The sequence below is a fragment of the Neofelis nebulosa genome, chromosome 1 (assembly GCF_028018385.1).
Source record: "Neofelis nebulosa isolate mNeoNeb1 chromosome 1, mNeoNeb1.pri, whole genome shotgun sequence".
NCBI lineage: Eukaryota > Metazoa > Chordata > Mammalia > Carnivora > Felidae > Neofelis > Neofelis nebulosa.
Genome location: NC_080782.1, coordinates 216,767,194 through 216,779,629, shown reverse-complemented (window position 1 = coordinate 216,779,629; position 12,436 = coordinate 216,767,194). Strand labels below are relative to the sequence as shown.

Below are 12,436 nucleotides of genomic sequence, written 5' to 3'. Positions count from 1 at the left end.
TGCTTTTTTAAACTGTAGGCATACATGATAGGTGTTAAGTTGGTTTTAAAAACTACCTGAATCAGAAACAGAGGTTGCAAAACCCAAGTGTACAACCTCACCCTCCCACCTCCACCCCCCATATATCAAAAAAGCAACAACAAAAAACAGAAGGAGTTGATGGTGCTTTTTTTGGATATCTCTCAGAACTAGTTTACTGATCCCACGTCTAATAACAAAGCATAGGGGCTTTAGGACCCTGGGCTGCTCTCACTCCAACCAGCATTGCCTGTCCTCCGAGCCCCACACTCTGCTTTTAAGCTCTCCAGAGCCACTGCAAGGTACCTTTACAACACCTGTATTTCCCCTCGCTGGGCCTTTGCTCCCCTTCCACCCACACATATCCACACACACGCTCACCCATTCGCAAAGTTCCCTTGTTCTACCTTCTGCCTACCTGTTTTGGATCTTGGCTCCAATTCCTCTCTGAGGGGTCTTAGAGGGGCTCTGGATCATAGCATTCTCCCCTTCGTTTGAATTCTCGTCGTATTGCCTTTGGCACCACGTACCACAATTATGCTTTGGTTTGGTTTTGTTTTACTTGTCCTGTCTTTGTTCAAAGGCTAGAAGGTGACAAGGGCGGGAGCCATATTGCGCTGATATTTATTCCTCCTACAGAGCTTGGCAGAGTGCTGACATAATCCAGGTACTGCCTCAGATAATAATTAAATGAATAAATTAATCTTTCATTAAATGTGAAATCTGTTCAGTCATATGGCCCATAGTTAAACATCTGCATCTACCTAAATAAATATTACTGGAAGGTAGGGATTTTGTTTGCTTTTGTTTCAAGAAAGCTTATGAGCTTTCTCCTAAAGGGGAAGATTGTGTTCAGAGCCCAGGGGGTTAACTGCTCCCTAAAATTTTTGCTAATGCTTCCTTTGTGGGGGATGTATAAAACGTGTCACCTGGAGGGCGTTTTTCTTTGACTCTACAAGGATTACAGGTAGCCTAGCATTGAGGAAAATTGCGAGCAGTGTGTCACGTTGACCCCCAGCTAGAGAAGATTCTAGACATCACCCTGTGCCTGATGGACACTAGCAGAGGCTAAGATGTGACAGGAAAAGGGAGACCCTCTCTTGAGGCCAGACCACTAACATAAAAAAGGCATTCTAGAACTACTCAATGAAAACATGATCTCTTGGGGCCAGTGGCCCACTAGGACTTGCATCCACAGCTTTTCACACCTAACTTAAGTCCCTTTCTACTTCGTCAGGCTTTATACCACATTCCCCAGATCTTTTTATAACCACTTCAAGGATCATCTTAACAAATTACATAACAGGATTCATCCAAAACGTTCATAGATGCAAACAGTGGACTACGATGGAGTCGTTAAGGAGAATGAGGTAGACCTGTTCGGTTCTGATGCGGTGAGGGCTTTAACATATGGTGCTGAAGGGAGACGTCAGTGTGGAATAGGATGACCTCCTTCATGTCTTTACTGCACAGATACCATCTTTGCAACGAGGTCTTCCTTAACCACTGCATTTATAAGTGTAAGCATCTCCCTTCCCACTTTTTCTCCATTGGCATTTATCCCTATTTGACGTGCCATATATTTTCCTTGTTTGTTTATGGTCTATATTCCCTCCTGGAGTACGGTACATGAGGGCTTTCGTGTGTTTTATTTACTGCTCTTCCCCCCCCCCCCAGGGCCTTAAAATAACTGTCTGAATGAATTTGTATGAAAAAGTATATTATTTGTACAGAATGTTATTACTTGTACAGAATTTCTAGAACACTACACAAACTTAACAGTAGTTCTATCTGAGTCATAGAACTAAGGGCACATGGGAGGAAGACCAACTTCTGTTGCATATATCTTACTATGTATGTGCAACACTTCTTAAAAACCCCAGTTTAATAGAGAATCCCATATGAAGTATTTCTCAAATAGCTATAATAAAATATAAGTTATTTACTTATTTATTTCTGGTCCTGAGGTAATGAACACCATTTGGAATTTCCCCTCTTCTCAGAAGTCAAGTTGTAAATGTCCCGTGATTCAAGTTCATGGACTTTATATTTTATGAAGAAGCCTTTACCAGCAGAGACTTTTTATTTTCCATCAGCGTGTACCATCTGTACTTCTGTTGTGATGGGACAAAAAAAAAAAAGTTTTTAGGTCAGATGCATTCATATCTTCTTCCTTCTAGCAAAGTGACCCAAGGCAGGTTACTGAACCATCCGGAGCCTCAGTTCTGTTACTTATAAAATTGGGATCATTTTTTCCTGTGAGCAGAAAACGTTGTCCCAATGAATCAAGATAAAGTCTGAATATTCAGTGCCTAGAAATGTCTGGTTCACAGCAGGGTTCAGTAAATGTTAAGTCCTTCCCTTTTCTCTGCAGAAGGTGACCTAGAGGGAGGACTTTTAGAGATATTATTATAGCTAACTTCTCAAAGTGTGGTCCCAGCAGCACTTTGCATTAGGAATGCAAAGTCTCACACCCAACCTGATCTAATGAATCAGAATGTAGCTTAACAAAATACCCTAGTGATTATTACGCACAGTAGAGTCTCAAAGCTCTATTTTTATGCTTCTTATAGCAGTGTCTTAGACAGGGTTGCATTAATCGTGTTTCTTATTTTCTGTATTTTACGATACTTTGACATCTTGGGGCCTTGAAGTTCTTAGGGGAGGCCCTGTCCTTGCAGGGTTAGCTAATTCCTGCAGATATCAAACAGTTGGCCTAGGAACACCCTTTCGATATGCAGATCAGGCAATCCTAAGTCCTCACCCCCCCCACAGGCCTCCTTTAATCCGGCTCTCAAATGCAATCCAGAACATTATCCCCCACCCCCCGCCCTAAATCACCCCGGGGCCAGGTACTGGACAATTTGGAACCAACCCTAAACAACAGAACCCACTTTGCTTTCCTGTGGAAACCACACAAAAAAGTTTGTTGCCCTCTCTCCCCCCTTATTCCCTCTGACCAACAATTCCCTTATTCCAACTGACCCTGGTGCTTCCCAAAGTGGCCCTGCATGGTCTGTCTTGGCCCTGTGTGCCCCTCTCCTCCTGGGAAGAGTAAACAGCAGACTGTCTTTGCACCGGCAAGCATCTCCTAAAATGTTGGCCTCCCCATACCTGAATAAAACCAAAATACCTCGGGTATATTTTAAAACAAGGCTGCCATTTTTAAATGTGTTTTCTCGTTTTCGTGCCACCGGCCACCGTTCCCCTCTTCACCTTGCCAATGGTAGTTCCATTTGAAGAGTGTGAGGGTGGCCAGCAGAACAAGATGTTCTGAGGGTACAACTAATAAGCTGAAACATCAAAGGATGCTTAAGCCATCTCATCAGCCTGAACTTACTTCTAAATAAAGATGATCAAGGATAACCATGAACGAAGTTGTAAATCTGCTGAAGGTAGTATAACTACGTTAAATGCCGATAATGCTCCTTAAGCACAAGCTTTGAACACTTCAGAAACTGCTATTACAAATGATTAAGACCTCCAAGATAATGGAACCGTTTGAATTGAAACACACAAACTTATTTACAGAATGTCAGGGAAACAAATGAAAACCTGCCATCCACATCCATTCATTTTTCGTAGTGGCTTCAAACTATGGTCTATGTGTTTTAGGTCGAAGTAACTGCTGCCGGGGAGCAGCTAGTATGTCCCCGAGCTGCTTTCCTTCCCACGTTTGCATTTGCCTCTTATCGCTTCTATCTTGAAAAGAATCTTGATAGGAGCGCCTGGGTGGCTCAGTCGGTTGAGCGTCCGACTTCAGCCCGGGTCACCATCTCGCGGTCCGTGAGTTCGAGCCCCGCGTCGGGCTCTGGGCTGATGGCTCAGAGCCTGGAGCCTGCTTCCGATTCTGTGTCTCCCTCTCTCTCTGCCTCTCCCCCGTTCATGCTCTGTCTCTCTCTGTCTCAAAAATAAATAAACGTTAAAAAAAATTTAAAAAAAAAAAGAAAAGAATCTTGATATATGGAAGTGAGCTATCTGAAGCTGAAGTTAATAAAAGTACATATTAAAAGAATATAAAAGGGACTTTTCTCCCTACGACTCAAAGAAAAAGAATAATGAGCATTTATTTCAGAAATATCCCACATTTGTCAGATAAGATGATGAGAAAAGAAGATAGCAGTTTGATGGTAACTTTTTCCTTATAAAAGTTTTACTACAGTGTAATTAAGAAATTGGAATTTGATTAGCAGCATTTAATTAGAAATATTAGACAAGGAAATTTTCCATTATCTTATGACTATCCGTTTTATTTCCATAAGATCTAAATCCTCACCACATACACACAAAGGTAGCTATGTGAGGTGATAGATGTGGTAACTAATTTTATTGTGGGAATCATTTCACTATATATAAAATATATATATAATATATATATATATATATATATATATATATATATATATAACATGCATGAATATGTTAAATTTGTACAATTTTTTTTCTGTCAATTCCACCTCAATAAAACTGGAAAAAAATAAACCTGTTGGTTATGACCACAAAAAGAAACTTTGGCTGCAGATATCAGAAGTTTGCTCCCCATCACCGACCCTATCAAATTCAACATTGCTGCCCAAGCAGTGCCTAAAATTTGACTCTCGGCCTGCGTGACTGACGGCATCCCCTGAAACCACATGCTTGTTTCTTGGCAGGTGTTTTGTTTGATTGCTCCTTGACCCTTTTCCAAGAAACCTAATTTGCCCAAGGGAGTCTCACACTGGAAAAGAGTGTTTGCATCTGCTTAGGGAAATGTGCCTGAAATAATGACTTATTTAGAACAGAGAACAGAATGGAATGGAATGGATTGATAAGCCAGTTTGAGCAGGCAGAGAGCAACCTGGGCCTCCTGACTCTTATAAAAGGAGCTTTGCGGCAGAGCAGTTTGCCCAGACTGGGTCCGGCAAGACCCATATCCATTCCACAAATGTTGTCCCTGTGAGCTCCCTACAAAATTCTTAGCCTACAAACGCCTCAAGGTGCGCCATCTCCTCTTCAGCCTCACTTACACCTTTAAGATGGTGCGGATTTCTCGATTCAGCCCTGCAGACCCCAGTGTAGAAATTGCTCCCGGAGGTATGTTGCCCATTTGAAACTTCGTGGAGTGCTGTGGATGACCACAGAGTCCTTGGTGGTGGTCTGGAAACTGAAGCACTCTCTTGGTTGCTGGCAGGGAGGGTGGGAGGGTGTTGGGGAGTGTGCCCAGGCGTGGATTTTCTGGAGAGAGCTGGCCTCAAGTTCTTTCTCACTTACTGAACTTAAAACGAACCAGCAGCTAGAAGCAGGAGCTGACATCTCATCCAGCAGAATGAAGGATGAGTGGAGGCAAATAGAAAGAAAGAAAGAAAGAAAGAAAGAAAGAAAGAAAGAAAGAAAGAAAGAAAGAGGAAGAAAGAAAGAGAGGAAGGAAGAGAAGGAAAGAGAAAGAAAGAGGAAGGAAGGAAGAGAAAGAAAGAAAGAAAGAAAGAAAAAAAGAAAGAAAGAGGAAGGAAGGAAGGAAGGAAGGAAGAGAAAGAAAGAAAGAAAGAAAGAAAGAAAGAGGAAGAAAGAAAGAAAGAAAGAGGAAGAAAGAAAGAAAGAAAGAAAGAGGAAGGAAGGAAGGAAGAGAAAGAAAGAAAGAAAGAAAGAAAGAAAGAAAGAAAGAGGAAGGAAGGAAGGAAGAGAAAGAAAGAAAGAAAGAAAGAGGAAGAAAGAAAGAAAGAAAGAAAGAGGAAGAAAGAGAAAGAAAGAAAGAAAGAAAGAAAGAAAGAAAGAAAGAGGAAGGAAGGAAGAGAAAGAAAGAAAGAAAGAAAGAAAGAAAGAGGAAGGAAGGAAGGAAGAGAAAGAAAGAAAGAAAGGAAGAAAGAAAGAAAGAAAGAAAGAGGAAGAAAGAAAGAAAGAAAGAAAGAGGAAGAAAGAAAGAAAGAAAGAAAGAAAGAAAGAAAGAGGAAGGAAGGAAGAAAGAGGAAGAAAGAAAGAAAGAAAGAAAGAGGAAGAAAGAAAGAGAGAGAAAGAAAGAAAGAAAGAAAGAAAGAAAGAAAGAAAGAAAGAAAGAAAGAAGGAAAGAAAAAGGAAGGAAGAGAAAGAAAGAAAGAAAGAAAGAAAGAAAGAAAGAAAGAAAGAAAGAAAGAAAGAAAGTTGATTTATTTATAACCATACCCTCAAGGCTAACAACAATTTTGAATCGGCAGAAGTGAAAACAAATAGTTTCTTAAATTTAAAAACCTGAAGCTACTTTTTTTTTCCTGTCTTAATCTTTCTCTGCTCTTCAGTTAAAACCAAAAATGGAACCATTGACCACATTTAAGTTAGCAAGGTTAAAGTCATACCGTATGCACAGTGCTAATGGGAGTTTACCTTTCTTTTTATATTTAAATCTATCTTTGCACAATTAGCAAATTATTAAACGACCTTTCCTTCAAAGTCTGCAAGCAATTGCTTGTTTCCGCTAATAAGAGAACATGTTTTACAAGGTTCACGTTGATTAATTGACAAATGCTGATAAAATCAAAGCAGGGCTCAAATGCAGTGCACCAGCTGTAGTATAAATTACTTTTGTTCAATAGTGTTTCAAGTGGCTATGCGTTTATGGTTTACCTTTCAATAAATATTACCGTCTTAATTGAAGCATCCATTGTGGAAATTTATCTCTGAAGATGTCTGTCAGAAGGGACAGCGAGGACTAAACATTGCTATATCTGTGTGTGTTTTTCTGCTCAATTAAAAGCTTTGATTGCTCTGCATATTTTAAAAATGGATGCTTTATATTTTCTGTGAAGTGAGCATTAACACATTCTAATATACTTTGAAAATCTTGCACCCTTGAATGACCTAAGGATCGTGTTCCCTGCATTTCTGGATAGCTTCAACTACAACAAAAAATTAAGTGTTCTAAACCACTAACTTTACACCATTCACTAAGAACATTACATTCTAGGCCCGTTGCCATCCAGCTGTTTTGGCAACTCTGTTGGGCTCCATTAGAGGGCCCGTAGCTGGCTGTTTCATGCTGATAGGTGTTTTCAGACATCAGAGGTGCATGGCCAAACCCAGCTTCCTACTTTTACTTATGAGTAAGTAGCCGTCCGGAAGGCTCTCTTGCATCTCGGGCCCAAACTGAAGGTATAGAAGATCCTAGCAGAGAAATGTAAATTAGGTCACCGAAGCGTTGCTACTCCTCTCTTGTGGTGGTTCTTACCCCTGGTGTAGATTCACAGACTCTAGTGCCTGAAGAATTCTGTAGCTTGTAGATTGAGGGGTCCAACCGATCTGATAGTTTTCCCTGGGCATCTTAAGAGGTCCTACTGCATCTAGATCCCTGGGAAATTTAGACATCCTCCAAAAGTGCCTTTGACATACTTTTCTCAACAAAGTGATTTTAATTCAACAAATACTTATCAACTCCACTGTATGCCAGGCACTGTGCCTGACCCTGGGGATATCGGTAGATTCTTTAACCTGAAGGAGCTTCCAGTATCCACTCATAACTCCAAACATTTACCACTTGTTATTTTAAAGGCGTCTTTACATAACTCGTCAGAAGGTTTCTGAGTCCCCAGGCACCAGCCTTGATGTTCAGAGAATATTCCAGATGTCTTCTTTCTTTGGCATTTATCAAAGATCACGGTGTTCCAGTAGCCCTCCGAGGCAAATCTCATTTGCCAGTTGTCCATTTGAGCCTCTGGAGTGCCGGTTAGCAGGTAGTAGTTGTACTCAAGGCTACCACAGCTTGCCAGACCTGATTGGAGATCACTGGGACTGAACACAGATCCTCACTCTGAATGCAGTCAAAGGACACACCATTCTCAGGATGGGCGTGAAGATCGTAGACCAGGAATATGGAGCTGTGGCGTTAAGGACAATTTGGCACAGCCTAGACTCAAGTGAGTTTGGGAATGTGGATCACAGCAGGGGCAGATTAATCCGGCAAGCCAGGGTGCAGGGTGAGGCAGAAGCTGAATTGGGCTAGTAAATCATAGAAGTCCTAGTGACTGGCTGGAAGGTAAGGACTGAAGGCAGACCAGTGACGGAGGTCACAGGGAAGCAAGTGGTTTAGTGAGAAGAGATCAAAGCCGGTGAACGGGCAGGTGAGTTGTTATAGCTGCCAGCCCAGCCAGTATTTGAGAATTCTGAAAGGTAAGCATCCGCTGGGAGGGGTTCAACCATCAAGAGAATCAGGCTTAAGTATAATAAGCAAGAAGGAAAGCCTCTGCCGCTGAGAACTTGGTCACAAGACGTGAAACGTGCTTCTAGTAATCTAGGTCACAGGGCTGTGGGCAGGAGAGGCAGCATGATGGAGAATTTCTTCGTTCGGGCTCATTATGTTCTCTCAGCCCAGACATCATTAAGACAGCGTCTGGCATGCAGTAGATACGGCGCAAGTATTCCGCTGAACGGACCTGGCGTCTGAGAGGGAGGCAGGTTAGAAAACAAAGCGATTTTTACACGGTGATGTAAAAACTAAATTGCCCCTGCGCTTCGTGGAGAAAAAGATGCACAGGAGGGTTCAGCACGTGGGGAGGAGGATGGTTGGTTGAAATGACGCGTGCATCGTCCCGGTATTTGTGTCGGTTCCCTCCCTTGTCGTCTTTACTGTGAGATGGTACCAAGTCAGAAGAGGGACAGGATGGTGCACAACCTGGGGTGTTCCACGAGCATGTAGAGGAGCGCCTGGGTGGCTCAGTCAGTTAAGTATCCAAGAGCATGTAGTTAGCTGTTAATGATCAGACGCGCTTTCCTTGTGGGAGCATTTGGAAAGAAAGAAATGAAAAGGGAAAGGTGAAGTCATTGAAACCCTGCCAAGCTCCCAGATTTTGGTCTGCGAAAATCTCAGCGAGCTGCCAGAATGTGGCTGGATTGTGCACGGCACGCCCAGAAGCTCTTCTCGTCTTCCATGAGGAAGGTACTGCCTTCTGATGGCCATCCCCCGAGGCTCTTCTGTGTCCACGGCCGTAGCTGCCAGTAAAAATGATAGGAAAGATGATTCTGTGCAACCTTACTACAAGCCCCATTGGGCTTGTGTTGTACATCACACCTCAAAGTTGCAAAACCAAGTCTTTTCAAAAATGTCCCATGTCACCAAGGTGGGTCAGTGGGATCTAACGAAGACCACCCGGGCAGCCTTCCTGCCAACGGCCACGCTGCACCCTCAAGCTCTGGTCCTCACTGCGGACTCCTGTACCAGTATTCCCTGTTTTGACACTAGATGGGGCATTGTTATTATTACAGTGGCTCTACAATGTGAATCTATAAAACCCAGGAGGATGAAAACATTTCTATAACATAACATCGTGCTACTGGATCGGAGAACGTTGGATGAGGAAACAGCCGTGAAAAGCATCGCAAATGCAAATGCCGGCTTTTCCTTTTTACCTGCGAAAACTGTGACCAGCCCATGTTCATGCAGTAAGTTAGCAGCAGACCCAAAACTGGAAGCCGGTGTCCAAGCCCCGTCTCGTGAGCCCACAGCAGCCCTGCACCGTGCCTCACAGCCTGCACACCTGGGGCGGAAGCATGAAGGTCACATGGGGCTAAGGAGTCAGGGTCTCAGCTCTCAGAAGCTGCCTTCGTTTGTATAGGGAATAATAAAGAATAAAAGAAGACATCTCCAACGCATGTCTTCCTAAATATATTCTTCCTACAACTTGACTCTACTTATAGATGGCTCAAAGAAAAGTAAACAACACAATCCAGATAGTTTATGTGTTTAACCCTTCTGTCTGTTACACACAGGTGCACACACACATGCACTCACATGTACGTGAAATATGAATGAATTAGCTTCATTTCCTGAAATGGGAATAAGCAAAATGTTACCTATTGTATTTAGGTTCTAGCTAACTAAATTTCCCTCAGGTGTTTAAACTCTGGTGTAGTTAGCTTCTGGGCCCTCTGAAAACCCAGCAAAGTCCTGTCCTCTTCTTAATCTCTTGGCCACTAACCAGCCATTCTCCCTCGAGCGCTCGAATCCTCTGGACTTAGAGCCGTTGTGTAGAACCCAGCTAATGACGGGGACTTCTCAGAACTCCTTTCCCTCTCCAGGTCTACCTGACCTTGCTTTCCCCCCTCACTGTCCCCACTGGTGCAGAAGAGGGACATAATACAAAACGTGAAGGCTTCACCTCCGCTCAAGGTGCCAGTGTGACTAAATCACTGAAAGGAAATTCTTCATTTCTCCTTACTCTCCTCCCTGCTGACCCATAGGTCCTAGCACAGAGCAGAACTCTTACAGACCCTGTAGGTGACAGCACTTTGCAGGCTTTTTTCTTCACAGACCCTTGTTTTTATTATTTAAGTTCAAGTTAGTCAACATGTAATGTAGTATTAGTTTCAGGAGTAGAATTCCCGATTCATCATTTACATACAAAACAGCCAGTGCTCATCCCAAGTGCCCTTCCCAGTGCCCATCACCCATTTAGCCCATCCCCCCCCCACCTAACACCCTCCAGCAACCCTCAGTTCTCTATATTTAAGAGCCTCTTATGGTTTGCCTCCCTCTCTGTTTTTATCTTATTTTTCCTTCCCTTCTCCTGTGTTCATCTCTTTTGTTTCTTAAATTCCACATATGAGTAAAGTCATATGATATTTGTCTTTATTTAACTGACTTGTTTTGCCTAGCATAATACACTCTAGTCCCATCCGTGTTGTCGCAAATGGCAAGATTTCATTCTTTCTGATTGCCAAGTTATATTCCATTGTGTGTGTATGTGTGTGTGTGTGTGTGTGTGTGTGTGTGTGTGTGTGTACATACATACCACATCTTCTTTATCCATTCATCATTCGATGGACATTTGGGCTCTTTCCATACTTTGGCTATTGTTGATAGTGCTGCTATAAACACGGGGGTGCATGTGTCCCTTCCAAACAGCATATCTGTATCCCTTGGATAAATACCTTGTAGTGCAATTGCTGGGCCGTAGGGTAGTTCTATTTTTAATTTTTTGAGGAAGCTTCATGCTGTTCATACTATTCATACTGTTCTCCAGAGTGGCTGCACCAGTTTGCATTCCCACCAACAGTGCAAGAAGGTTCCCCTTCCTCCACATCCTCACCAAGATCTGTTGTTTCCTGAGTTGTACATTTTAGCCATTCTGACAGGTGTGAGGGGATATCTCATTGTGGTTTTGATTTGTATTCCCCTGATGATGAGTGATGTGGAGCATCTTTTCATGTGTCGGTTGGCCATCTGGATGTCTTCTTTGGAAAGGTGTCTGTTCATGTCTCCTGCCCATTTCTTCACTGGATTCTTTGTTTTTTGGGTGTGAGAGTTTGATGAGTTCTTTATAGACTTTTGTACCCTACCATTTCATCAAATATAGCAGACCCACTTTCTTGAAGAGATTAACTTGCATTTTTAGCAGACCGAAAAGGCGTGATTATCGCAGTACACTTTTTCTCTTTTCAGTGGTAGCACCTCTCCTCACAGGCCTATAGGGCTGGCTCCATGTCTTGTTTCAGTTATGGAAGGATTCTCACTTTCTCTTTGCATGCCGAGCGACTGTCAGTCCTCTGCTCCTTATTACGCGTACTTCTTAAACATCTAGGGCGCATGGGAGAAGGGCAGGCTGGTGAGAAAGAAACCATCCAGTTTGCGATCTCATTTCATGTTAGGCTTTGCAACCTTAACTCTTTTTGAAGTGAAACACTTTTAAAAGTCTGATTTTTAAAACCTGGCATGTATGGGCTTATTTGTTTCTTCCAACTTGGAATGCTCTCGTCTGCTGCCTGGTCTAATCTTACTCATCCTTTAAGACCTAGCTCGAATGTCATCTCCTCTGCTGAGCCTCTGTGCCCCCCCCGCCTCCTCCCATGTCGTCTTCCAGAATCCTCACTCTCTATTCTGTACTGCCAGAGCATTTTATTCCTACCACTGGAAGACAGTCCCAGTACATTACAACCACTTATCTATGTGTCTGTCCTGCCTGCCCAGCTGTGGGCTCTTCGAAGAGCAAGAACTATAGACTGTTCCTGATTTGTCTCGTGTCACCTGCTCAGAGGATAGTGGATGAGCTTCATACATATGTAGGGGATTGGATGAAATTATGGCAGCATCAACTCTTGTAAACGATTTTTAAGTTTATTTATTTATTCTGAGAGAGAGCAAGCAGGGAAGGGGCGGAGAGAGAGAGAGGGAGAGAGAGAATCCCAAGCAGGCTCCGTGCTGCCAGCACAAAGCCCGACGCAGGGCTCAAACTCCCGAACCGTGAGACAATGACCTGAACCGAGATCAAAAGCCGGACGCTTAACCAACTAAGCCACCCGGGTGCCCTCAGCGTCAACTCTTTTCACGTAAGAATTCTGAGGTTTACGAAAATGTATCAAATAAAAGTGTACTTTAAAACCCGTAGTCTTCTGAAATTTCTGAAGTTCCCAAAGTGTTAAGTTTTTTTTTTTATATTCTTACTTTTAAGAAGAGAGTGTTATATAAAGCTAGGCATACAGT

General features: G+C 42.8%; 1 protein-coding gene across 8 annotated transcripts in view; it reads left to right on the top strand.

The window, feature by feature from the left end:
* ENOX1 (ecto-NOX disulfide-thiol exchanger 1) overlaps positions 1-12,436 on the top strand; it is a 579,844-nt gene that overhangs the window by 311,132 nt on the left and 256,276 nt on the right. Inside the window, exon 1 of one of the 8 annotated variants that reach the window (XM_058684379.1) lies at positions 4,824-5,091. The exons of the other annotated variants lie outside the window; for them this stretch is intronic. Coding sequence (XP_058540362.1) covers positions 5,034-5,091 — 58 coding nt within the window. The 5' untranslated portion in view covers positions 4,824-5,033. Of the gene's footprint in view, positions 1-4,823; positions 5,092-12,436 lie in introns of those variants that run through there. 8 annotated transcript variants of the gene reach the window in all.